The sequence below is a fragment of the Clupea harengus genome, chromosome 19 (genome assembly GCF_900700415.2).
Source record: "Clupea harengus chromosome 19, Ch_v2.0.2, whole genome shotgun sequence".
Taxonomy (NCBI): Eukaryota; Metazoa; Chordata; class Actinopteri; order Clupeiformes; family Clupeidae; genus Clupea; species Clupea harengus.
The window spans coordinates 8,214,704-8,240,309 of record NC_045170.1 but is presented as its reverse complement, the minus strand read 5'-3'; the positions used below and the strand labels follow the sequence as shown (position 1 = coordinate 8,240,309).

Genomic DNA, 25,606 nt, shown 5'->3' with positions numbered 1-25,606 from the left:
CTTGTGGGCCAGTCCTGTTCAAACTGTCATTCTAGTTCAAGGTGAATTGATTTGTATAATGCAACCAGTTCCTGCCATTGGCCCTGAATCTGCCACCAGGACATTTTTGCCACATTTAAATTAGCAGTCTACATCAATTATTCTCATTCAGAAATTGTCGGGAGGACGTCCTTGGTGCTGCCTTGGTCAGCAGTGGCATGGTGACTGGGTATCAAGTGGTGCACAGGAACATTGTTTTATGCCTGCCACTGGACTTTATGTATTAAACATGCGTTTCTTCTTGTTTTTTTCCTTTTTAAGCCCATCGTTTATGTCATGCACTTTATGTTTCTAACCGATGTGCACAGGAAAACAAAAAAAATCTTAATTTGGTTTCAGATAGATCACCTTGTCATTTTGTATGTGCAGCTGTGTAAAAATGTTACCGGTTTGATTTTTGTTCTTCTTCATTGTATCAAAGTTGTGTGATACTGGACATCTATGCTTCCTTTAGAAAGAAGAAATTAAAAAAAGAAATAAAGAAACAATGCCAATAAATAATGTGAATATATTTTCCTTCGTGGGACTGTATTAAATGTTGTGGAAGTCCATTTACATTATTTTGTCCTGTGAGTCCTTTAGTACAAGTGTGCACTATAACTGAAGGAACGGCCCTCAACAGGGTATTTCAGGTTTGTGCCAGTTTTCTGTCTCATGACCTCACTGCCTCACTACTTCAGCTGGAGGACACCTGAGACATGGCCATGCAGTAGCCCACCTCTGATACTCTTTCAATGCCCTGACACCACTGCAAGCTACAGAATGCACAGATCTAGACACGTTAAATGATAAACATGTTCATCATTTTATTTTCATAGCACATTTTTAACATGATGGGAAATTATACAGATTACTAAAACAGATAGAATACCATAGCACACAGACTTAAAAGGAAAATAAAGGGTAGTACAAGAAATTATGCAACCAAAGGAAATAAAATAAATAAAAAAATGGGGGGAAAAATCAAAGACTGTAACAAAAACATTAAATAACAAGGGATACTGATAAAGAAATAAAATCTGATTGAATTTTTTTTTTTAAATGTCAATTCAAAGATTGTCAATAAATTACTGCTGGCCGGATACCACAGCTTTCATGGCAACCAGTGAAAATAATATTAAACTGAAATAACTCTTCTTGCACAGACGGATGGATATGTTGTTGAACAGCGCATATCGTTCCAACGCAGACCTCCTTCAGAGAGGGCATAAAATAAACCAAAACACCACATCACAAAGTGAATTTTTACGTAGTACTTCATAGAAATAGTGGGCTGATATGAGCAACTTTAAATAACTTAATATACTTCACCTCCATTGTTCATCTGTAGACAGTGTTCAGCACTATTCAAGTTATCTGGTAGGCCTGGGCCCCAGTGGAGGAATGCTCCAAATCGGGATCCATCACTCCAAAGCCAGAGTCCTTCCTGCACAGAGGAAGAGAAACCAGAGGTCAGACCTCCTCATTATTACTACCTGCTGGTGAATCTAGCCTAGTATAGAAGGGCATCTGTATGACAAAGGATGCAAATTGTCATGTGTGCTGAGCCAAAGAGATAATGTCACTGATTGAGGACGAGAATTAGCCTGACCTGCTGGGCGTCTGAACCACCAATCCAAGTCAACGGTGTACCATGAGTGATTGTCACTATTAGTCCTTCAATAAAATAATATTCTGAAAGACTGTGCACAGACGCCAGATTACCTCCCTGCAGTAAACAGAAGCGCTGGGGAAAAGAAATAAAACATAATAGAAGAAAGGAAAATAAGAAAAGTTACATTATATTTGCTCACTTATTTTTGGTATTTGTTCACAAATGAAACAGTTGCATGCATTTGAGTAATTGTTTGTTTATTGTGAACCAACCTCTGCCTCTGCCCATGTCCTTGCAGTGTCGATAAACCTGAAGCAGCGTTCACCGTATTGTTGCCAACCCGCAGGACATTTGGGGTTTCGTGAGTAAACTAGGGTTCAAAAAATGTAAAAGCTGAAATGGCTAGCTTGTATTTTTAATCTTTCTGTGAGAAACAGAAAACTTTACATATCACATTGGCCACCATCGGCTACCTTGTGCTGGGGCCTTTTTTTTAACCTACAGCCCAAACTGGAATTTGTGCAACTAATCACCATCATAGATATTATATGACTCATATGAAAAATCTTTTTGTGATGAAACAAGGATCTTACTGACAAGCAGAGAGAAAGAAATTGTTTCTTTTACCCTGAACATGGGGAGAATCATCAGTCCTGTTCTCTGAAGGGATAATGAGCTCTGGAATTACAACCACAGTTCAGGTTAAAGCACACGTCACTAGAATGAGTCAGTATTGTAGAGAGTTGTAATCATAGAATTTCCCTATTCTGTGGTTGGAATGTATGTGTAGCCTAGGCAACATGGTATACGTATAACAACTGAAGGGACCAGCATAGGTCATAAGAATATGCCATAGTCAATAAGTCAATGATATTATACCTAGTCATAATTGTTACTTTTATTTGGATTTAACTAGCCATGAGTGGACTTTGCTTGGTGAATATTCTTTGTCTCTGACCTGGGTAAGTGAGGTGCGACATTGGTCTCACCTCCCCCCCAGGTCGAGACAAAGAACCCTGCATGCATGGCCCATTTGAATAGACGGTGACACCCCTTAATGTCAGTGTATTTAACAGACTGTTCCCCAAGGAACAAATCAGATATGCTGAGGTGAAGTTCTGTGAGGGAGGATGGATCTGAAAGTCTCTGTCTCACAAATGGTCGGCCGCCATTCTTCAAGAATAAACCTGAATCCTGACTGATCAAACCTAAGACTGAATCTTCAATATATGGTATAAAACTAATTACCATCAATTGGAGGTCCACCACCGAGATATTAATTCTTGGAATTTTGCTGAGATTTCAGTTCTGCTGTAAAGATCCCCTGTACCCCGGCTGACACAAACGCTTTGGTAAGTACACTTACCTAAATCTTGGGAAATATAGGAAGTAGAGTCCTGTCTAAGAACAGAAATCTTATGTTATTTTACTTTTATTTTTATTGTGATGTCTTAGAAGTTGACACACACGGTGCTTGTCTTAGAAGTTGACACATCTATTTTTTCGGGTATTGGTCCGAGGCAGTCTGAGCTGTGCTTGTGACATACTCTATTGTTTTACTTACCGCTCAGATAAATTTCCCAAGAGGATAAAAAAGGTTGTGGCCATAAACGGGTGTTTGGAAAGGGATCTACAGCATTTTAATATTTAATTTAGAAATTGTTCTAAGTTAATTTGTAAATTATTTACATTAGATTGTGGAGATTCAGTTCTTGGATTTGACCAGTCATGATTCAAGACATAAGATTCTTTTAAGTCCAGATTTCACAATGCTTTTGATAAAGTCAGATGTTAGACTGCTAAATGTTAAACTGTGTCTGTTCACACAATAGTTAGACAGCTCTCACGCATACCACTTAATTCACACTTTAGGCACAGCCGCCCTGTGACCCTGAATGGCCCATTACGCTGAAGTGATCAGACCCTAGCCTGGTAGCAGGAGTGGAGACTTTAAACATTTTTGTGTCTACACATTGATTTTCTTAACCCAAGTTAAAATCAGTGTATGAAGTGTTACAATTACGAATAATTGTAAGCATATATATATAACGGAACAAAGTCTTCATCCTTAGTGTATGGGTTTAAGGTACATGGAAAATAAGATGTTTTTTTTTTTCTTCCGGAAACCGTACGTGATCTTACAGCAGCAGACGACTGCTGTTAGATCAAAAGGGGGAGGTGTTGAGCTTCAGAGAGAATTGACCTTAATAAGATGATAACTGCAAAATGTGTTTTTTCTCAAAACAGGTTTAGCTGCTGAATTTCTGACTTCATCAAATGATCCAGGAGCAATTAATGAATTAAGGAATGCCTTAAATGGTTTGGCATTCAAGTGCCATTGGAATCTGGATAAAAATGGCTTTTATGAGATACTTTTGTAACTAACTAACTAACTGTAACTCTGTTAACAGATTGATTCCTTTCTCTTAGGGATGGACACACCTGTCTCCTGAACAAGCGAATGAATGTGTGTGTATGCCTGTAGGCTGGCCAGCCGTCGTATGAATGAATGAATGAACTTACAGGACTGTTTAACCTACATTTGACCACTGACTTTGTCTTTAAGTGAAATTGTTTGAATTGAAGGAGATTTAAAAACGTTTTCTTTCTTTCAATCATTCCATTTCTTTCAAACATTCAACTTCTTTCAAAATCCCCACTCTCAGTTCTTTATTTGGTTAGTATGGGTCTGTGGTTTTTAAATGCCCAAACCTTGCAGATAACAGGATGATGTGATGTCTCTTGTGAGATTAAAGGAAACCTGCTTTTGTCTGAGATTAAGCTGTCTGCCGTCTTTCACACCCAATACCAAATGTCTATTGTCTGATGTGTTGAGTATGCTAACAGGCTTCCTGCCTCATGGAGGTGTTGGCCGGTATTATCTTTTTCTGAGATCTCGTTACAGACAGTTTTTAGGAATATGGAGAATAGCGATGACAAAAAAGGAAGCAGCTTCTCACCAAGGTGTCGAAAGGGGGACCATTCCAGAAAATCAACAGATGAAGGAACAGCAGAATCGTTTGAACTTCAAACAAACGCCATGCCGCATCTGGCCAGGACGTCGAAATGAGGACAAACTCAGACCACAGCCATCAACCCAGATCAACACCTCTGGAATCCACAGGACCACCGCAACACCTGAACCGATGACCACCACCAAGAAGAGATGACGGGGACACCTCAAAGAAATGGCAATCTCCTGATATGCTAAGAGATGCATAGGTGGAATGACCCCATAAGGAGCAAAGACCACAGGAGGGGAACAACTGAGACAAGCCAAGCGTCACAGACACACACACACACACACACTAACACGCACAAACACACACACACGTCCTACCCCCTCCCAAGGAAAGTCAACCCTTGCTTTTAAACAAAGGCAAGACACAATACACAGAGTGTCAAGACACACACACCTTCAACCATCATAGACGATCAACTCCAAGGGACCACGGAAAAATCGGGAACGATTACCATCACCATCAAAGACACACACATTCTGGAGTCACACACACGAACACACACACACAGAGACACACACTTAACCGTATTACCGTCAACCCACATTACAATAAAGTAATGCTCCATGTCATGTACCCCTCAGTAACCAGAAAGGAAATGTTTTAAAATGTTGTGACACTATAATGTATCTCCCATAATCCGTTATCTTCTGTACTATTGTTTAATCCTAACCTTTCATTTTAGCTTAGTTTACCTTAGAGTTAACATGTGTAATTAAGTTTGTTCTGTGTTCTCACCGCTTGTAAACTGCATTTTCCGAATGGGTACCATGTACATATATGTATTACTTCTGTTATATTTCTCTGCTCTCACGGCTAAAATAGGATGGTTATGTTGATATAACATCGGGAAGGAATTTGTCCCTAAATCAGAGGTCCACACAATTGGCGAAAAAGCGTGGGGCACTCTGTAACATGGGTTTCGCCTTCCCTCGTGAGAGAATGCCACATTTATGAGACAAGACTGAACAAAGCCACTCACTCAAGAAAAAGAAAATAGTTAAATGATCTGATGTTTAAGACATACAGTCTTAAAAAGGGGGAATGAAGGGACCAGCATAGGTCATAAGAATATGCCATAGTCAATAAGTCAATGATATTATACCTAGTCATAATTGTTACTTTTATTTGGATTTAACTAGCCATGAGTGGACTTTGCTTGGTGAATATTCTTTGTCTCTGACCTGGGTAAGTGAGGTGCGACATTGGTCTCACCTCCCCCCCAGGTCGAGACAAAGAACCCTGCATGCATGGCCCATTTGAATAGACGGTGACACCCCTTAATGTCAGTGTATTTAACAGACTGTTCCCCAAGGAACAAATCAGATATGCTGAGGTGAAGTTCTGTGAGGGAGGATGGATCTGAAAGTCTCTGTCTCACAAATGGTCGGCCGCCATTCTTCAAGAATAAACCTGAATCCTGACTGATCAACCTAAGACTGAATCTTCAATATATGGTATAAAACTAATTACCATCACAACCAGTGGTAGAGATGAGAACATACTATATTATCATTGTCATATTATCATACTACACTATATTATAGTCTATTACAATGATTAGTGCTTATTTACAAATGCTGAAATGTGAAAAGTGCAAATGACTTGTTTTACCTGAAGCGCAAACAAGACCCAGAGAGAGGAGTAAAATGAATGTCATAGTCTTCATGGTGCTGGCCTCCTTGGAAAATGAGTCGCTGTACTTTAGTTTGGAGTTATGAGTTGCCTGCTGGAGTTGAGAGGATTATTTATATGGTAAAGGGGTAGGCAGTCTTATGATACGCATAATAAACAGCTTGTGAATTGATCTCAAAGTTTTAGAAAAAAAGAAACTGGCACCTTCATGCGGAAAAACCCCACGTGCTGCTCAAGCACCTGACCTCTGATTCGATGAGTGCCCTTTTTGCAGGATATTTTTGTCCCCGCACCTCCCCCTTCCACCTGATTTTTCACAAATTGCGGTTCTGTTTCTTTCCTTCATGCCTCACCTGAATTAGATATAAAAAAAGTTGGCCTATCTGTCAGCTCTTTCTTGTGGAGCACTCATAAAGCAGTAGCCATAGGCTAATGACATGTCAAGGAGATGTTCAGCTTGATCCACACCTTCATATATAGATTATTATTAAAGGTGCCTTAACCTATAACTCATTGGCAAACTTAAAATGATAGATAGATAGATAGATAGAAAGAGAGAGATAGAGAGAGAAAGAAAAATTATAGATAGATAGATAGATAGACAGATTTAAGTTTCAAGTTTATTGTCATAGACTTGATAGAAATGGAAAGTCCAACACCTTCAACTCTCAAACCATTACTGAACACTTTTTGCAGTGTGACAGGGCGCCTTATCCTGCTGAAAGAGGCCACTGTCATCAGGGAATACTGTTGCCATGAAGGATGTACACGGTCTGCAACGATGTTTAGGTAGGTGGCACGTGTCCAAGCAACAGCCACATGAAGACCAGGACTCAAGGTTTCTCAGCAGAACATCACACTGTCTCGGCCAGCTTGCCTTCTTCCCATAGTGCATCCTGCTGCCATCTCTTTCCCAGGTACAGGGCCGGCCATCCGTGATATAAAGAACCCCGTCTGATATAAAATAACCCAGACTCTGACCCAGTCGTCTAGTCATCACAATTGGGCCCTTGTCAAAGTCACTCATACCCTTACGCTTGCATATTTTTCCTGATTCCAACACATCAACTTCAAGAACTGACTGTTCACTTGCTGGATAATATATCCCACCCCTTCACATGTGCCATTATACCAAGATAATCAATGTTATTCACGTGTCAGTGGTTTTAATGTTGTGCTTATTGGTGTAAAAATCATTGTTTACTTGCAAAAGGTTGGTAGGTTCTGTCTTTTTTTTTAATGCTCGCTATTCCTTGGCCATGTCACGGCATCACATCATATAATAAACATTTAATGATAAGGTGCACAACAAGGAAATGGATGAAATAAGGAAACACTTTTTGGCGATTTATCGAAGACGCGCCCTCGGCCAATGACTATTTTTGAGATGATTAACCAAGAGGATTGATGCGTTGTCAAATGTGAGAGCTTAGGTTAAGACTTGTGAACTTTTCATGCACATAGCTTCTCACTAGTGATGAGCATTTGTCCTGCCACAGAAGTAACTCGATTAAATAATAATTGAATTTGAAATACATTTTGTGCAAATTCACTTTACTGTCCTCTAAAGCTGCTCTCCCCACTGCTATTGTCAGGGACCTCCAGCGACACAGAGATGTGTAGATGATGGAGTTTATTTGGAGCAGCCAAAACCAGGGGCACGGGGGAAAAAACACAGAATAAACACAGAAGTAACACTGGCTACAAAAGCTCAGAAGATTTTAGAGTCCAAACTGAATATAGGGAGTCAAAACCTTGTCATTTTGTATGTGCAGCTGTGTAAAAATATTACCGGTTTGATTTTTGTTCTTCTTCATTGTATCAAAGGTGTGTGATACTGGACATCTATGCTTCCTTTAGAAAGAAGAAATTAAAAAAAAATAAAGAAACAATGCCAACAAATAATGTGAATATATTCTCCTTCATGGGACTGTATGAAATGTTGTGGAAGTCTATTTACATTATTTGTAAAGAGAGATAATCATATAGTCCCAACACAATTAAATACTTTTTCTAAGAAGATTTCTTACATGAATCCCTGATGGAATATTATGATGGCTGATCAATACTCAATCAATCAATAATCATGTTTATGCGGTCTCAAAAATGTATGTCCTTTAATCACTTTCACAAAGAACACCAAGGTGAGGATTAAAACAAATCAGAGGGAATCCAGAGCTACACCTACAGCATTTAGGCTACAGCATTTTCCTCACACTCACACCACACACACACACACACACACACACACACACACACACACACACACACACACACACACACACACACACACACACACACACACACACACACACACACACACACACACACACACACACACACACACACACACTCACACAACACACATGCCTATATACTGTAAGTCTGATGTGTTTGATCACACAAGTGACACACATAGTAGTGCCAAATAACTTTCCAATGAGAATGATATGACATGAATGACATCTCTGTTCATACATCACCTCTGTGGGACTGGAGGTATGAGGATTATGTGTACCCTGATGTTACTCTTGTAAGGAATAGTGCTGGTAGTTTTTTAGACGACAGGTACAGTCGTTTATTTCTAAAACAAATGCAAATAAATGTGTTTAGGCTGTGACATACTTTAGTTTACTTTTAAAACTTTTACCATCAGTGCACGCACTTCTTTCTCCTCTCACTCGCCACTACAGTTGATGGAACAGCGTGCCACGGTATGAATTACAGCTCTTGGTTAATCATTTCAAAAATAATCATTAGCCGAGGGCACGTGGTATGGTAAATCGCCCAAAAATGTTTCCTTATTTCATGCGTTTTTCCTTGTTGTCAACCTTATCAGTAAATGTTTATTATATGATGTGATGAGATGGTTGCACAGACTATGAACCATATTCTAACGTGCTGGGGGTTTCCCAGCATGCCTCGGACTGCAGTTTAGTAGGTTGTTATTGTCTATGTTGTGCATTCCTCTTGTGTCTAGTAGAAGCGTATTTGTAACGACCTTCACATAATTTGTGTGTTGTGTCGATTCATTCCTTTATTAGTTTAATGTTATTCCTGTATTAGTTTAATTTTAATGGTATTACGTCATTAGTGTTATTTTCTAATGTGAAGTATGTCCTGCCCTCCTGTCCTATCATTGAGTATGAGTTCCTTCCATATGTTATTCCTGTTGATGTGCATGCCACAGCAAAATGTTGCAGCCAACAGACGTTACGCTCCTATCGTCGCTTCCTAGATAGAATAGATAGAAAGAAAAGCCTTTATTGTCATTGTATTTATACAACGAAATTTTGAGTGCTTCTCCTGTTGGTGTGACGAGGGACAACATATAACACAACAACAACATATAACATAACAATACTACAACTATCCAAAAACAGTAGGAACAGCCCAAAAATATATGTATATATACATTAAGAGTAGAACAAAGTGCGGTGGCATAGACTAAAGTACTTCAATAAATACATCAACAGTACTTCCCTGAGGTGCTTTACAATAAACACAGACAGCTTTGTTTATACACATGTGTAAGGTGACTGAGATGGTATGTGATTTGTAGTCAATAAAGTGCTTAGTGTTTAGTGCATGTCGGTATTTAGAGTTCTGATGGCCGTCGGGAAAAAACTTTTCTTAAGACGCGTGGTCCTTGCTCTAAAGGATCTGTACCGTCTGCCTGAGGGCAGGAGAGTAAACAGGTGGTGGCCTGGGTGAGAGGAGTCTTTTAAGATGTTATTGGCCCTGCTAAGGTAGCGGGAGCGGGCAATGGATTCAAGGGAGGGCAGTGAGCAGTGATTTTTTGTGCTGTGTTGATGACCCTTTGGAGGGCTCTCTTGTCTGCTGCAGTGCAACCGGAGTACCAGGCCGAGATGCAGTAGGTTAGTACACTTTCGATAGTGGTGTGGTAGAAGGCCACCATCAGTTTACACTCCAGGTTGTTTTTCCTGAGTACTCTCAGGAAGTGTAGTCGGTATTGTGCCTTTTTTACTGTCTAGGAGGGAGATCTGGAGTGCTATGTTGATGTCAGAAGTGACAGCCAGGTTTTGACATGGTGCCCTAAGCCTCTGCATTGTTTTCCCTGTTGTGAAATTATAACACTATTAAAACATCTCGTTGCAGCCTGAAATGGGTCACATAGCCTAACTTAGACAATAGCCCACCTTTCAGGTGAGGCATGAAGGAACGGAAAAGGAACCGCATTCTGTGAAAGGCAGGTTGAAGGGGCAGGTGCAGGGACTCTCGCAGCCTTGCAGAACTAGAACCCAAATAAAGTCGTCAGGCATAGTTATGACACAGTTTAATTTAAAATTGGTGCTATAGCTGATAGTTTACCAAACTAAAATAGAAACATAGAATTAGTTAAAAAAAAATGCTTGCAAAAAGGGCACTCATCAAGTCAGAGGGCAGGTGTTTGAGCGGCCTTGTTTATTAAAACTTTGAGATAACATTATCAATTCACAAGCTGTTTATGATGCACATCATCAGACTGCCCACCTTTCACCATATAAATAATGCTCTCAACTCCAGCAGGCAACTCAAGACTCCAGCTAAAGTACACCGACTCATTTTCCAAGGAGACCAGCACCATGAAGACTATGACATTAATTTTACTCGTCTCTCTGTGTCTCGTATGTGCTTCAGGTAAAAAAAAAACGTTCACATTTCAGCATTTGTAAATGAGCACTAATCATTGTAATAGACTAAAATATAGTATAGTATGATAATATGACAATGATAATATAGTATTTTCTCATCTCTACCACTGGTTGTAATATACCATGTTGCCTAGGCTACATATAAATTCCAACCACAGAATAGAGAAATCTATGATTACAACTCTCTACAATACTGACTCATTCTAGTGACGTGTGTTTTAACCTGAACTGTGGTTGTAATTCCAGAGCTCATTATCCCTTCAGAGAACAGGACTGATGATTCTCCCCATGTTCAGGGTAAAAAACAATTTATTTCTCTCTGCTTCTCTCTGTTTCATCACAAAAGGATGCATTTTTTAAGATTTTTCGTGTCTGTCATATAATATCTATGATGGTGAGTAGTTGCACAGTTTGTGCTGTAGGTTAAAAACAAGGGCCCAGCACAAGGTAGCCAATGGTAGCCAATGTGATATGTAACGTTTTCTGAACCTCACGGAAGATTAAACATACAAGCTAGCCATTTCAGCTTTTACATTTTTTTAACCCTAGTTTACTCACGAAACCCCAAGTGTCCTGCGGGTTGGCAACAATACGGTGAACGCTGCTTCAGGTTTATCGACACTGCAAGGACATGGGCAGAGGCAGAGGTTGGTTCACAATAAACAAACAATTAATCAAATGCATGCAACTGTTTCATTTGTGAACCATTACCAAAAATAAGTGAACATATATGTTGTCATTTCCCTATTTTCCTTTCTTCTCATGTTATTTATTTATTTCCCCCCAGCGCTTCTGTTTACTGCAGGGAGGTAATCTGGCGTCTGTGCACAGTCTTTCAGAATATTATTTTATTCAAGGACTAATAGTGACAGTCACTCATGGTACACCGTTGACTTGGATTGGTGGTTCAGATGCCCAGCAGGTCAGGCTAATTCTTGTCCTCAATCAGTGACATTATCTTATTGGCTCTGCACACATGACAATTTGCATCCTTTGTCATACAGATACCCTTTTAGACTAGGCTAGATTCACCAGCAGGTGGTGATAATGAGGCGGTCTGACCTCTGGTTTCTCTTCCTCTGTGCAGGAAGGACTCTGGCTCTGGAGTGATGGATCCCGATTTGGATCATTCCTCCACTGGAACAGAGGCGAACCCAATAACAGAGATGGTGCTGAACACTGTCTACATATAAACTATGGAGGTGAATTACATTAAGTTATTTAAAGTTGCTCAAATCAGCCCACTATGTCAGTGAAGTACTGAATACAAATTCACTTTGTGATGTGTTGTTTTGTTTTATTTTATGCCCTCTCTGAAGGAGATCTGCGTTGGAACGATCAGTACTGTTCATATACATATCCATCCGTCTGTGCAAGGAGAGTTGTTTCAGTTTAATATTTTTACTGTTTGCCATGGCAGTTGTGGTATCCGGCCAGCAGCAATTTATTGACAATACATCTGAAATATTTTGAGATCTTTGAATTTGGTGAAATATTGAACCAGATATTGGCAAACCTCATAATATCTATGGATCATCCTTTTAGAGTTTGATTTCAGGCTGACTATGCTGTCCTCTACCTGCATTCCTTCTTAGCAGGCTTAGACAGCTAGCTAACACTTTTCCTCACGAATAAAGATGATGAATTACAAGTCTGGGTTTTCTTGCGTTTATGTTTTCACCAGCAAATATTCATACAGGAAAGATCATTTTGTAAAACTGGAACAGACCAAAACAAAGACATACATAAATACCACGTAAAACAATGTGGCACAAAGATAGCATGAATGCGAGAGCTAGCATCATTTAGCTATTTTCTAGCTGTGAATTCGCGACATTTGTAAACGTACATTCAACCTATTTCCAAAAATGTCTAAACGGCATTTATACAACAACAAAACACACTATAATATGCACTTACAGACAAATACTATCCAAAGCTCACGCGTGGAAGAATGCTCTTCGAGGATGACTTCAGCTTAACCAGTGTGTTCTCTCGTGGTACAACTCAATAAGTGAAAACCAAGCTTGCGCGTCTTCTCTTGTGTGGGCTGTCCACTAGGTGGCAGTATTTCCTCATCTATATCTAAAGCTACTAAATTTAGCATTTCCTAGAGAAGGCAGAACACTGACTTAGGTGAAAATACTGGCTGCTCAAGGCAATACATTAGGAAACGTCTCGGTTACTTACGTAACCTCGGTTCCTTGAGCAGGAACCAGACATAACAGTATGGTACATGACACTAGTCATGAGCCTAAATCGAAGCATTTATCCATTCACGCCTGAAAGACCGCGAGATCTGTCAGCGCGCACTCCTGAGCCCGCCCCCTCAGGAGTCCCTATCTTGAGATGCGCCCCACAGATCAGTCTTGGAATGAAAACTGAGCAAGAATATCAAACCAAGGTCACACTGTACACGCCAACTTTGTTATGTCTGGTTCCTGCTCAAGGAACCGAGGTTACGTAAGTAACCGAGACGTTCCTTGTCGCAGTTCACTGCGACATAACAGTATGGGACCCTATACATTCCCGCGTGATAATACAGTGGCAGCCAATCACACACACCAGCTTTATTGAATCCTTTGTCCTCATAGAGGTTCATACGGCCGCTGGCGGTGAACATATTAACAGGGCAACCTTTATCATAGGCGGCAAGGATCATGATCCTGCGCCTGTAGGAAACCACCCTGGAATGCTTCATGTGCAACATAACATGTAGACACCAATGAACATACACAGGCCAGGGGATTCAGAGATTGCTTGCCCGCAGAACGCTATGAAGAAAACTAGGTTCAGCCACATCTAACATATAGAATCTAATGAAAGTGTGGCGAGAACTCCAGCTTGCAGCTTTGCAAATATCTTCCACTGAGACGCCCTTTAGTAAGGCCCAGGAAGACGAGACCCCCCGCGCGTAGAGTGCACATGCAACTTCTCCGGGGGGATCTAAAGACAAGCTCTTATAAGACAACACGATAGCCTCTACTATCCAACGGGAGAGGCTCGGTTTTGATAGAGGTCTGCCTTTTGCACGTGCACCAAAGCACACAAATAGCTGATCTGACTGTCTGAAAGCTCTAGTGCGCTCTGCGTAACAGCGGAGAGCGCGCACTGGACAGAGCTTATTCAAACGTTCCTCCTCTGCCGACGCAAAAGGAGGAGGCGAGAAAACTGCTAATTCAATCACCTGATTGCGGAATTGGGTTACCACCACTTTAGGTGTGTAAGCAGCATTAGGTCGCATAACCACTCTGTCACCAGCGATCGAGAACTGAAGGCACGATGGGCTGACTGACAGGGCTTGCATGTCACCAACGCGCTTTGCTGACGTTAACGCCAGCAGCAGCGCAGTCTTTAAAGAGACAAACTTTATGTCCACTGTCTCCAGGGGCTCGAACGGAGTCCCTGTGAGAGCACGTAACACCACTAGCAGATCCCAAGAGGGTATGAGGTGTCTCTCTGGCACCCTGAGCCGTCTCACCCCCGCCATAAAGGGTGACTGCCAGGAGAACTGCCATTAATGCCTGCGTGGCAGGCTGAAATGGCAGCCATGTACACTTTGAGAGTGGAAGCCGCCTTCCCCTCATCAAACAACTGCTGTAGGCATTCTAGAATAATGCCCAGCGCGCAGTTAATAGGGTCATGCTGACGCGCAGCACACCACCGCTCAAAACTGCGCCACTTCAGCGTATACAGAGCCCGTGTCGACACAGCTCGGGCACTCTGTATTGTAGCCACCACCGCATCCGTTAAGCCTGACGCTATGAGCCTACACCTCTCAGGTGCCAGGCTCTGAGACGCCACCACTCCGGATGGGGGTGCCACACTGTCCTGTGCGCCTGCGTTAGGAGGTTTCTCCGCAGAGACAGCTCCCAAGGCTGCTGCACAGACATATTGACTAGATCCGCCGCCCACGGCTGATTGGGCCAGTATGGGGCTATCAATATCAATTCTCTGCCCTCGTCCGCTACCCTGCACAGCACTTGCTGGAGGAGCGGGATCGGGGGAAACGCATATAGGCGTAGAGCTGGCCACTGGTGGCCCAGCGCGTCTATGCCTAGTGGGGGGTTGTCGCCCCCTAGCGAGAACCAGAGCGGGCAGCAGGTGTTCTGCCTGTTTGCGAACAGGTCCACCTGCGCCCTGAAAAAACGCACCCAGATCTGGTCTATCACTTGTGGGTGTAGACACCAGTCTGCTGCTCGAGGATCGCCCCTCGATAACAGGTCCGCACCGTAGTTGAGGTGACCTGGTATATGAACTGCCCTGAGGGAAAGGACGTGCCTCGCTGCCCACAGGAGCAGGCGAGTCGCCCAATGGTGTAGTGACTGGGAGCGCACTCCGCCTTGACGGTTTATATACGCCAAGGCCGCAGCGTTGTCCGTCCTCACTAACACATGCTGACCACTCAGTCTGGGCAGAAAGTGTCGTAGAGCCAGGACTACTGTCCGCAGCTCTAACACATTTATATGAGACGCGGCCTCTGTCACAGACCAGAGACCGTTCACGCCTCTTCCTTCGCAGACTGCCCCCCACCCCATGGTGGAGGCGTCTGTGGTCACCACTACGCGACGCGACACTATGCCCATAGTGCCCGACACGGCGAGAAACCAGGGGGTTCTCCAGATCGCCAGGGCTTTCCTGCATCTGGAGGACACCACTACTCTGCGGTGCCTGTCTGTGACTGCGTTGAGCCTCATGGCCCCTAACAGGCGTTGGCAGCACAGCGACGAGACTGACTGTCCCAGTCGGAACTGGCGCACGCATGTTTTGATGGCATTTATTTGTTCTTGAGACAGCCTGACCTCCATGGAGGTGGAGTCTAGAACCATGCCTAGAAAATGCGTAATTTGCTTTGGGCACAGAACGCTTTTTTCCCTGTTTATCACAAAGCCCAGTCGATACAGGTGCGCCACCACTAGATGGCCGTCCTGCACCGCTGCAGCCTCTGAATGAGCAGCTATTAACCAGTCGTCCAGATAATTGTATACGCGTAAGCCGCGTAGACGCAATGGGGCGATGGCTGCTTCTACGCACTTTGTGAATACCCTCGGCGCTAGAGCTAGGCCGAATGGGAGTGCGTTGAATTGGTACGCTATTCCTCCGAATGCAAACCTCAGATATCTCCGATGTCTGTGGTGGATCGGAACGTGGAAATATGCGTCTTTTAAGTCTATTGTGATAAACCAATCGTTTGGCCTTATAAACTGCACAAGCCGGCGTGGGGTCAACATTCTGAACCGTAGCGGCATGAGTGCTTTGTTTAACACAGGTAGATCTAATATTGGCCGATAATTCCGTCCTTTTTTGGGACCAGGAAGTAACGGCTGTAGAAGCCTGAAGCTTCCTCCTCGGGAGGAACTATGCTTATCGCTTCTTTTCTGAGCAGGGAGACTATCTCTTCCCGTAGGAAGTGAGACTGTTCTCGCTGCACCACAGATTGTATCACTCCGCTGAATGGCGGAGGGGGACGGGCGAATTGCAGCACGTAACCCTTTGTGATCGTTCTTAGCACCCATGGTGAAACTGCGCATGCGCGCCAACTCGCCGCACGACCAGCCAGGTTGTGCTTTGAGTTGAATTTGTCGGGAACTAACCCGCTCATGGTCAATGAGTCTAAACCTAGATCTACACCCACTCCGCCTAGGGAGGGGGACGAGATCTGGGGTTGCCCCCTCATGTTTTTGAAAAAATGTGGGGGGTGCGATTGCACTGTGTGCATCGCGGGGGGAGTCGCACAAGCATGTCTGGGCACTGCGCCATCTGGGACAGGAGTTAGGACATATGAGTGCGGTGCTTGTGAGAACCTGCTTACCGTGCTGGACATGATTTTCACATGTGAGCGACGGGCTGATTTCTGTGAAGGCGGTGTGGGCTCCACCGCTCCCCCCTGTGTGACCATTGGCTGACTGTCACCATCAGGAAGCCTGAGGCTTACCTCTGCCCCGCCCGCGGCGAGCGGAGTGCTGTCGCGGGGCCTGGGCTGCGCCCTGGGTAGGGCGCGCAGCTGGCTGCTGCTGTGCTGCAGGCTGAACTGGAGGGCGGAAGGGGTGTCTCTGCCAGCCTCGCCCGGTGGGCACCTTCGCTGGAGGAACTGGCGAGCGGAACCCGCCTCGCTTCCGGCCCAGTGTGGGTGTGGTGTGTCCTGAGGAGGACGTCTCACCCGGGCCGCTAGAGCGAGGCATCCAAGCCTGGAATACCTCCCTGCTCTTTTGCTGTTCCTCGAACCTGGCAGCCATTGTGACCACTGCTTCACCGAAGACGCCCTGGGCGTCGAGGAGTGGTGCTTTCTCACTGTCTGAGAGCTTAGCCAGTGATAGCCACAGAGACCTCTGGGTAGCCACCGCGGTACCCATCACCCTCCCCAGTGCCTGTGAGGTGCACCGGGTCAGTCTGAGTGACAAATCCGTCACGCGGACGGAGCTCTGCCACCGACTGGTGATCCTCCCCCAGCGACAAGGCAAGCTCAGTCAGGAGCTTTGCTTGATATCGCTGTAGCAGCGCAGCCGTGTTGGTTGTGCAGGCAGCCTACCCTGCAGCCAAGTAGGCTTTCTCTGCCAGCTGAGCCTGGTGCCTGGCCACCCGCGTAGGCAGGTGAGGCTTCTGGCCGAGGCGCATCGTGGGGGAGGCGGGCGAGAGGTAGCCCGCTACTGCATCTTCCACCTGAGGGAAGGAGAGGTAGCCCCTCTCACTAGACCTGTGGAGCAGCATGTAGGGCGCGAACCCCGGCACCGGGGCCCGGCCCGAGTAGGGGGTCGCCCATGTTTGCTGCAGTTCCTCGTGCACCTCCTCGAAGAAGGGGATGCAGCTAGGAACTGGCGCGGCGGAGCCAGCATAAAACTCCCCGTCCAGCAGCGAGGACCGCACACTGGGAGGGGGAGGGAGAGGGAGCCCGAGGCAGCTGGCTGCTCTCAGCGCAACCTTGTGGAGTTGCTGGCCCAGAAGCCGTGACGAAGTAGGGGGTGTATCTACCCGCGGCCTAACGTCCTGGCTTGTCTGCATTGCCTCTGCGATTGAGCTGTGCTCATCGGAGTAGTCCAGCAGACTATCATTATCTAGGTCGATGTCGATGTTCGGTAGCTCCATCCGCCTCGCTGCCCGCAGCCCCAGGGCTGGCAGGCGGCGGTGACTGGGAGAGAGCCAAGAGTGGAGCTGCAGCTGCAAGGCGGCTGCTCTCACTCACAGAGCCCACGGCTGGAGGCGCACTCGGTCCTACAGGGGCGTTAGCCCCGGATGGAGCCGGTGCAGCCCCCTCGGCGCCCTTGCGCTCCCATAGCGCAAGGCGCCTGGTAACCTTAGCTAGCGGGAGGCTAGCACAGATGGCACAGACAGGGTCAGCGCCCGAGAGCGCGACCACTGCGTGGTCCCTGCCGAGGCAGGTCACGCACCGACGGTGGCGGTCACCCTTCACACGGATGTGCCCGCAGTCGGGGTAGTGTCTGGACATCTTTTTTAATCTGAAAGTAGAAGAAAGTGTTAATACACAAGCACACTATCAGCAACGAACACGTTGTTAGCAAGCTAGCAGGCTAGTCAGAAGCTTAGCCAGCTAGGCAGCCAGGATAGCAGCTACTACTTCCAGCTGGCACTTCGGTCTTGCGAAGTTTTCAAAGAGACTGATCTGTGGGGCGCGTCTCAAGATAGGGACTCCTGAGGGGGCGGGCTCAGGAGTGCGCGCTGACAGATCTCGCGGCCTTTCAGGCATGAATGGATAAATGCTTCGATTTAGGCTCATGACTAGTGTCATATACCATACTGTTATGTCGCAGTGAACTGCGACAAGGAACCAAATGGGTAAACTCCTAAGCTGTGAAGCATCTTACCTTTATTTTTTGGATGAATAAATAACATCACTGCTGCAAGTTTTGGAGTATTTTGTTTTTATTTTAAAAGACAAAAAAGGTTTAACAAAGTAACTCGAATAATCGTTTCAGCCCTAGTTCAGATTAAAACACACGTCATTAGAATGAGTCAGTATTGTAGAGAGTTGTAATCATAGAATTTCCCTATTCCATGGTTGGAATTTTTATGTAGCCTAGGCAACATGGTATAATACAACCAGTGGTAGATATGATACAATTCTATATTATCATTGTCATATTATCATACTATACTTAAGAATAGTCTATTACAATGATTAGTCCTCATTTACAATTGCTGAAATGTGAAAAGTGCTGAGAAGTGCAGATGTTTTTTTTTTACCTGAAGCACATACGAGACCCAGAGAGAGGAGCAAAATGAATGTCATAGTCTTCATGGTGCTGGTCTCCTTAGAAAATGAGTCGGTATACTTTAGTTTGGAGTCATGAGTTGCCTGCTGGAGTTGAGAGCATTATTTATATGGTGAAAGGTGGGCAGTCTGATGATGTGCATCATAAACAGCTTGTGAATTGATCTCAAAGTTTTAGAAAAAAAGAAACTGGCACCTGCATGTGGAAAAACCCAAAACCCAAAATCCCACCCCTTCACATGTGCCATTATACCAAGATAATCAATGTTATTCACATCACGTGTCAGTGGTTTTAATGTCTTGCTGATTGGTGTCAAAGTATTTATTACGTTTACTTGCAAAAGGTTAGTTGGGGAATAGGTAGCGTCTTTTTTTAACGCCGCTGTTCTGGAGAAATGTCACAGCATCACATCATATAATAGACATTTACTGATAAGGTGCACAACAAGGAAATACACATGAAATAAGGAAACATTTTTGGGCAATTTACCGTAAGATGTGCCCAAGGCCAATGACTATTCTTGAAATGAGTAACCAAGAGGATTCATGCGTTGTCAAATGTGAGAGCTTAGGTTAAGACTTGTGAACTCTTCATGCACATAGCTTCTCACTAGTGATGAGCATTTGCCCTGCCACAGGTTTAACTCACTGAAGCATTCTGATTCAAATAACTTATTCAGATGGAGCCTCGATTAAGTAATAATTGAATTTGAAATTAATTTTGTGCAAATTCACTTTACTGTCCTCTGAAACGGCTTTCCACACTGCTATGAAGTCAAATTTGTGTTGTAAAATAATGTGAAATCCAAAGCTAATATTTGTCAGTTGATGATGTCAACATAAATTGTCAGGAGGACTTCCTTGGTGCTGCCTTGGTCAGCAGTGGCATGGTGACTGGATCTGGGTATCAAGTGGTGCACAGGAACATTGTTTTAGGCCTGCCACTGGTGTATTAAAGATGCATTTCTTTTAGTTTTCTCCTTTTTAAGCCTTTTTTATTTTAAAATGTGTCTATGTCTATGTTATAACTAAGCGGATATTGCACTATAACTGAAGGAACGGCCCCCAACAGGGTATTTCAGGTTTGTGCCAGTTTTCTGTCTCATGACCTCACTGCCTCACTACTTCAGCTGGAGGACACCTGAGACATGGCCATGCAGTAGCCCACCTCTGAGAGTCTTTCAATGCCCTGACACCACTGCAAGCTACAGAATGCACAGATCCGGACACGTTTAATGATAAACATGTTCATCATTTTATTTACATAGTACATTTTTAACATGGTGAGAAATTATACAGATTACTAAAACAGATGGAATACCAGACGTTGAAGGAAAATAAAGGGTAGTACAACAAATTAAGTCACCAAAGGAAATAAAATAAATAAATCAATGGAAAAACAATCAAAGACTGTAACAAAACATTAAATATCAAAGAATACTGATCAAAAAAATAAAATCTCTGATTCAAAAAAAAAGTAAAATGCCAATTCAAAGATGACAACATATTTGAGATACATTATCAATAAATTGCTGTGGCAAGAATCCACAGCTGCCATGTCAAACTGAAAATATTAAACTGAAATAACTCTTCTTGCACAGACGGACGGATATGTTGTTGAACAGCGCATATCGTTCCAACGCAGACCTCCTTCAGAGAGGGCATAAAATAAACCAAAACACCACATCACAAAGTGAATTTTTACGTAGTACTTCATAGAAATAGTGGGCTGATATGAGCAACTTTAAATAACTTAATGTACTTCACCTCCATTGTTCATCTGTAGACAGTGTTCAGCACTATTCAAGTTATCTGGTAGGCCTGGGCCCCAGTGGAGGAATGCTCCAAATCGGGATCCATCACTCCAAAGCCAGAGTCCTTCCTGCACAGAGGAAGAGAAACCAGAGGTCAGACCGCCTCATTATCACCACCTGCTGGTGAATCTAGCCTAGTCTAGAAGGGCATCTGTATGACAAAGGATGCAAATTGTCATGTGTGCTGAGCCAAAGAGATAATGTCACTGATTGAGGACGAGAATTAGCCTGACCTGCTGGGCGTCTGAACCACCAATCCAAGTCAACGGTGTACCATGAGTGATTGTCACTATTAGTCCTTCAATAAAATAATATTCTGAAAGACTGTGCACAGATGCCAGATTACCTCCTTGCAGTAAACAGAAGCGCTGGGGGCAGAAATAAATAAAGAATAATAGAAGAAAGGAAAATACGAAAAGTTACAACATATTTACTCACCTATTTTTGTTATTTTTTCACAAATGAAACAGTTGCATGCATTTGACTTATTGTTTGTTTATTGTGAACCAACCTCTGCCTCTGCCCATGTCCTTGCCGTGTCGATAAACCTGAAGCAGCGTTCACCGTATTGTTGCCAACCCTCATGACAGTTGGGGTTTCGTGAGTAAACTAGGGTTCAAAAATGGAAAAGCTGAAATGGCTGGCATGTATTTTTAATCTTTCCTGAGAAACAGAAAACGTTACATAACACATCGGCTACCTTGTGCTGGGGCCTTGTTTTTAACCCACAGCACAAACTGGAATTTGTGCAACTACTCACCATTATAGATATTATACACGACACACATGGAAAATCTAAAAAATGCATCCTTTTGTGATGAAACAAGGATCTTACTGATAACAGGGTTAGGAAACAGAGAGAAATAAATCGTTTTTTACCCTGAACATGGGAAGAATCATCAGTCCGGTTCTCTGAAGGGATAATGAGCTCTGGAATTACAACCACAGTTCAGATTAAAACACTCATCACTAGAATGAGTCAGTATTGTAGAGAGTTGTAATCATAGAATTTCCCTATTCTGTGGTTGGAATTTATGTAGCTTAAGCAACATGGTATATTACAACTTGTGGTAGAGATGAGATGACAGAATACTATATTATCATTGTCATATTATCATACTATACTATATTATAGTCTATTACAATGATTAGTGCTCATTTACAAATGCTGAATTGTGAAAAGTGCTGAGAAGTGCTGGTGTTGTTTTTTTTACCTGAAGCACATACGAGACCCAGAGAGACGAGTAAAATGAATGTCATAGTCTTCATGGTGCTGGCCTCCTTGGAAAATGAGTCGACGTACTTTAGTTTGGAGTCGTGAGTTGATTGCTGGAGTAGAGAGCATTATTTATATGGTGAAAGGTGGGCAGTCTTATGATATGCATCATAAACAGCTTGTGAATTGATCTCAAAGTTTAAGAAAAAAAGAAACTGGCACCTGCATGCGGAAAAACCCCACGTGCTGCTCAAGCACCTGACCTCTGACTCGATGAGTGCCCTTTTTGCAGGATATTTTTGTCCCCGCACCTCCCCCTTCCACCCTGTGCAGTTCGGTTTCTTTTCTTCATGCCTCACCTGAATTGGATATAAAAAATGTTAGCCTATCTGTCAGCTATTTCTTGTGGAGCACTCATAAAGCTGAAGCCATAGGCTAATAGTTATGCTCTGACATGTCAAGGAGATGTTCAGCTTGATCGACACCTTCATATATAGACTATTATTAAAGGTGCCTTAACCTATAACTCATAGGCCTATAAAAAATGATAGATACGTAAATAGATAGATAGATAGTTAGACAGATTTCAGTTTCAAGTTTATTGTCATAGACTTGATAGAAATGGAAAGCCCAACACCTTCAACTCTCAAATCATTACTGAACATTTTCTGCAGTTTGACAGGGCACCTTATCCTGCTGAAAGAGGCCAATGTCATCAGGGAACACCGTTGCCATGAGGGATGTACACGGCCTCCAACAATGGTTAGGTTTGTGGCACGTGTCCAAGCAACAGCCACATGAAGACCAGGATCCAAGGTTTCTCAGCAGAACATCACACTATCTCGGCCAGTTTGCCTTCTTCCCATAGTGCATCCTGCTGCCATCTCTTTCCCAGGTACAGGCCCGGCCATCCGTGATATAAAGAACCCCGTCTGATATAAAATAACCCAGACTCTGACCCAGTCGTCTAGTCATCACAATTTGGCCCTTGTCAAAATCACTCATACCCTTACGCTTGCATATTTTTCCTGATTCCAACACATCAACTTCAAGAACTGACTGTTCACGTGCTGCATAATATATCCCACCCCTTCACATGTGCCATTATACCAAGATAATCAATGTTATTCACATCATGTGTCATTGGTTTTAATGTCTTGCTGATTGGTGTAAAAATATGTATTACGTTTACTTGCAGAAGGTTAGTACGGGAATAGGTAGCGTCTTTTTTTTTAACGCGCGCTATTCTGGTGCCATGTCACGGCATCATATCATATAATAAACATTTACTGATAAGGTGTACACAACAAGGAAATACACATGAAATAAGGAAACATTTTTGGGCAATTTACCGTAAGATGTGCCCAAGGCCAATGACTATTCTTGAAATGAGTAACCAAGAGGATTCATGCGTTGTCAAATGTGAGAGCTTAGGTTAAGACGTGAACTCTTCATGCACATAGCTTCTCACTAGTGATGAGCATTTGCCCTGCCACAGGTTTAACTCACTGAAGCATTCTGATTCAAATAACTTATTCAGATGGAGCCTCGATTAAGTAATAATTGAATTTGAAATTCATTTTGTGCAAATTCACTTTACTGCCCTCTGAAGCTGCTCTCCACACTGCTACCAAGTCAAATTTGTGTTGTAAAATAATGTGAAATCCAAAGCTAATATTTGTAAGTTGATGTTATCAACAGAAATTGTTGGGAAGACTTCCTTGGTGCTGCCTTGGTCAGCAGTGGCATGGTGACTGGATCTGGGTATCAAGTGGTGCACAGGAACATTACATTACATTTACATTTAGTCATTTAGCAGACGCTTTTATCCAAAGCGACTTACATATGTGCGACTTCCAATGTATACACATTTCACATTTACACTGATGGCACACTGCACATCAGGAGCAATTAGGGGTTCAGTGCCTTGCTCAAGGACACTTCGACAGAGAATCGAACTAGCAACCTTCTGATTACTAACCGACTTCTTTACCTCCTGTACCACTGCCGCCCCAGGAACATTGTTTTAGGTCTGCCACTGGTCTTTATGTATTAGATATGCGTTTCTTCTTGTTTTATCCTTTTTAAGCCTCTTTAATTTTATAATGTGTCTATGTATTAACTAAGCGGATATTGCACTATAACTGAAGGAACGGCCCTCAACAGGGTATTTCAGGTTTGTGCCAGTTTTCTGTCTCATGACCTCACTGCCTCACTACTTCAGCTGGAGGACACCTGAGACATGGCCATTGTTACGACCCTGGCGGGTCTAGGCCCCGCCCCAGGATATTTGCATATCTGTTCTGTCTCTGTTTCATTAGCAGGTAATGGGAAGCAGGTGTACCCCAGGTGTAACCCATGATTGGTTGGGCTACAAAAGCCCTGATCAGATGGCAGTCGGGAGAGCGTTGGGTTGGTCGTTGGATTTGGATAGAGATTGGATTTGGAGTGTCGTTGGTTTTGGAGTGTCGTTGGTTTTGGATTATCGTCGGTTTTGGATTATCGTCGGTTTTGGATTATCGTCGTCGTTTGTTTATATTACCATTTACCTGACTTTACATTACATCTTTTGTTTCTCTTCACAACACTGATCTTCACCACACGTTTGCTATAATTATTAGATAACTATATAAACTTGTAAATCATTAATAAATATATTATTATTATTATAAATATCCTAAATTCTGCGTGGCCTCCCCTTCTTGTTTCGTGCCTTGAGCTGGCTCGTAACACCATGCAGTAGCCCAATCGGAGACTTGACCACGTCTGAAACAATAAACTGGTCATTTGTTCAACTGTTCCTTGTCTTAGGCCTACCTCTCCTATGAACCTAGGCAGATATCTAGTACTTTTTCTATTACTAGCCCCAGACAAGTGCTACATATGCGATTGTGTTACTGTAGAATGTGTGTACAGTATGTAGATAGATCGATAGATGATTCAGTAAGTCCTCTGTAAGAACAAGCAGATCTGTGAAAGAGGAAAATGCCAATTTCAGTCTGTGTTCCCAACTAGAAGGGGTGTACACGGCCAGCAACGATGTTTAGTAGTTCGCCCCTTTTACCTTCCACGGGAATTCAGCTCTGTTATCATCACAACAGTTTACATTCCACCGCAGGCGGACAAAACGTGCGCGTTAGAGGAATTATACGGAGTTATAAATGGACTTGAGGATGCTCACCCTGAGGCAGTTTCTATTGTTGTTGGAGACTTCAATAGGGCTAACATGAGGAAAGTACTACCGAAGTACCATCAACATATAAACTTTCCCACCCGGGGCGAGCAGATTCTTGACCACTGCTACACGCAAATACGGAACAGTTACAAACCCCTCCCCCGCCCGGCTTTTGGAAAGTCGGATCACACCTCCATCATGCTAATCCCTACCTACAGGCAACGCCTAAAA

The 25,606-nt window shown here is 43.4% G+C and overlaps 3 protein-coding genes across 3 annotated transcripts; 1 reads left to right on the top strand and 2 right to left on the bottom strand.

Annotated features, from left to right (window-relative positions):
• Window positions 1–527: 527 nt before the first annotated feature.
• LOC116225083 (ladderlectin-like) lies at window positions 528–7,315 on the bottom strand. Its single transcript, XM_031586669.2, has 7 exons — window positions 7,166–7,315; window positions 6,268–6,379; window positions 2,261–2,311; window positions 1,906–2,003; window positions 1,631–1,765; window positions 1,351–1,465; window positions 528–1,233 (listed from the first exon to the last, which is right to left on the bottom strand). Exons 1-7 carry the CDS (start codon window positions 7,313–7,315, stop codon window positions 1,157–1,159), a joined length of 738 nt encoding a protein of 245 aa, XP_031442529.1. The 3' UTR covers window positions 528–1,156.
• A 3,469-nt stretch (window positions 7,316–10,784) lies between these two features.
• On the top strand, window positions 10,785–12,174 carry LOC105905325 (ladderlectin-like). Its single transcript, XM_031585682.1, has 5 exons — window positions 10,785–10,929; window positions 11,190–11,240; window positions 11,493–11,590; window positions 11,731–11,865; window positions 12,031–12,174. The coding sequence occupies exons 1-5, from the start codon at window positions 10,800–10,802 to the stop codon at window positions 12,157–12,159; spliced, it is 543 nt and encodes a 180-aa protein (XP_031441542.1). The 5' UTR covers window positions 10,785–10,799; the 3' UTR covers window positions 12,160–12,174.
• Window positions 12,175–20,401: 8,227 nt separating this feature from the next.
• On the bottom strand, window positions 20,402–22,935 carry LOC116225082 (ladderlectin-like). The gene is made up of 7 exons (XM_031586668.1): window positions 22,888–22,935; window positions 22,199–22,313; window positions 21,864–21,914; window positions 21,496–21,593; window positions 21,218–21,352; window positions 20,938–21,052; window positions 20,402–20,820 (listed from the first exon to the last, which is right to left on the bottom strand). The coding sequence occupies exons 1-7, from the start codon at window positions 22,933–22,935 to the stop codon at window positions 20,744–20,746; spliced, it is 639 nt and encodes a 212-aa protein (XP_031442528.1). The 3' UTR covers window positions 20,402–20,743.
• Window positions 22,936–25,606: the final 2,671 nt, after the last annotated feature.

Bases quoted from the DNA above. Each gene is read 5' to 3' on its own strand.
- LOC116225083 (XM_031586669.2), bottom strand. From the start codon at position 7,315: ATGAGTGACTTTGACAAGGGCCCAATTGTGATGACTAGACGACTGGGT. The intron at 2,312-6,267 runs GTAAAACAAGTC...TTGTAATTCCAG, and splicing joins GGGTCTTGTTTGCGCTTCAG to AGCTCATTATCCCTTCAGAG. The intron at 1,234-1,350 runs GTGAAGTATATT...CCCTCTCTGAAG, and splicing joins TCTACAGATGAACAATGGAG to GAGGTCTGCGTTGGAACGAT.
- LOC105905325 (XM_031585682.1), top strand. From the start codon at position 10,800: ATGCTCTCAACTCCAGCAGGCAACTCAAGACTCCAGCTAAAGTACACC. The intron at 10,930-11,189 runs GTAAAAAAAAAA...TTGTAATTCCAG, and splicing joins GTGTCTCGTATGTGCTTCAG to AGCTCATTATCCCTTCAGAG. The intron at 11,866-12,030 runs GTCAGGCTAATT...TCCTCTGTGCAG, and splicing joins GTGGTTCAGATGCCCAGCAG to GAAGGACTCTGGCTCTGGAG.
- LOC116225082 (XM_031586668.1), bottom strand. From the start codon at position 22,935: ATGGCAACGGTGTTCCCTGATGACATTGGCCTCTTTCAGCAGGATAAG. The intron at 21,353-21,495 runs GTTGGTTCACAA...TTCTGCCCCCAG, and splicing joins GGACATGGGCAGAGGCAGAG to CGCTTCTGTTTACTGCAAGG. The intron at 21,053-21,217 runs GTCAGGCTAATT...TCCTCTGTGCAG, and splicing joins GTGGTTCAGACGCCCAGCAG to GAAGGACTCTGGCTTTGGAG.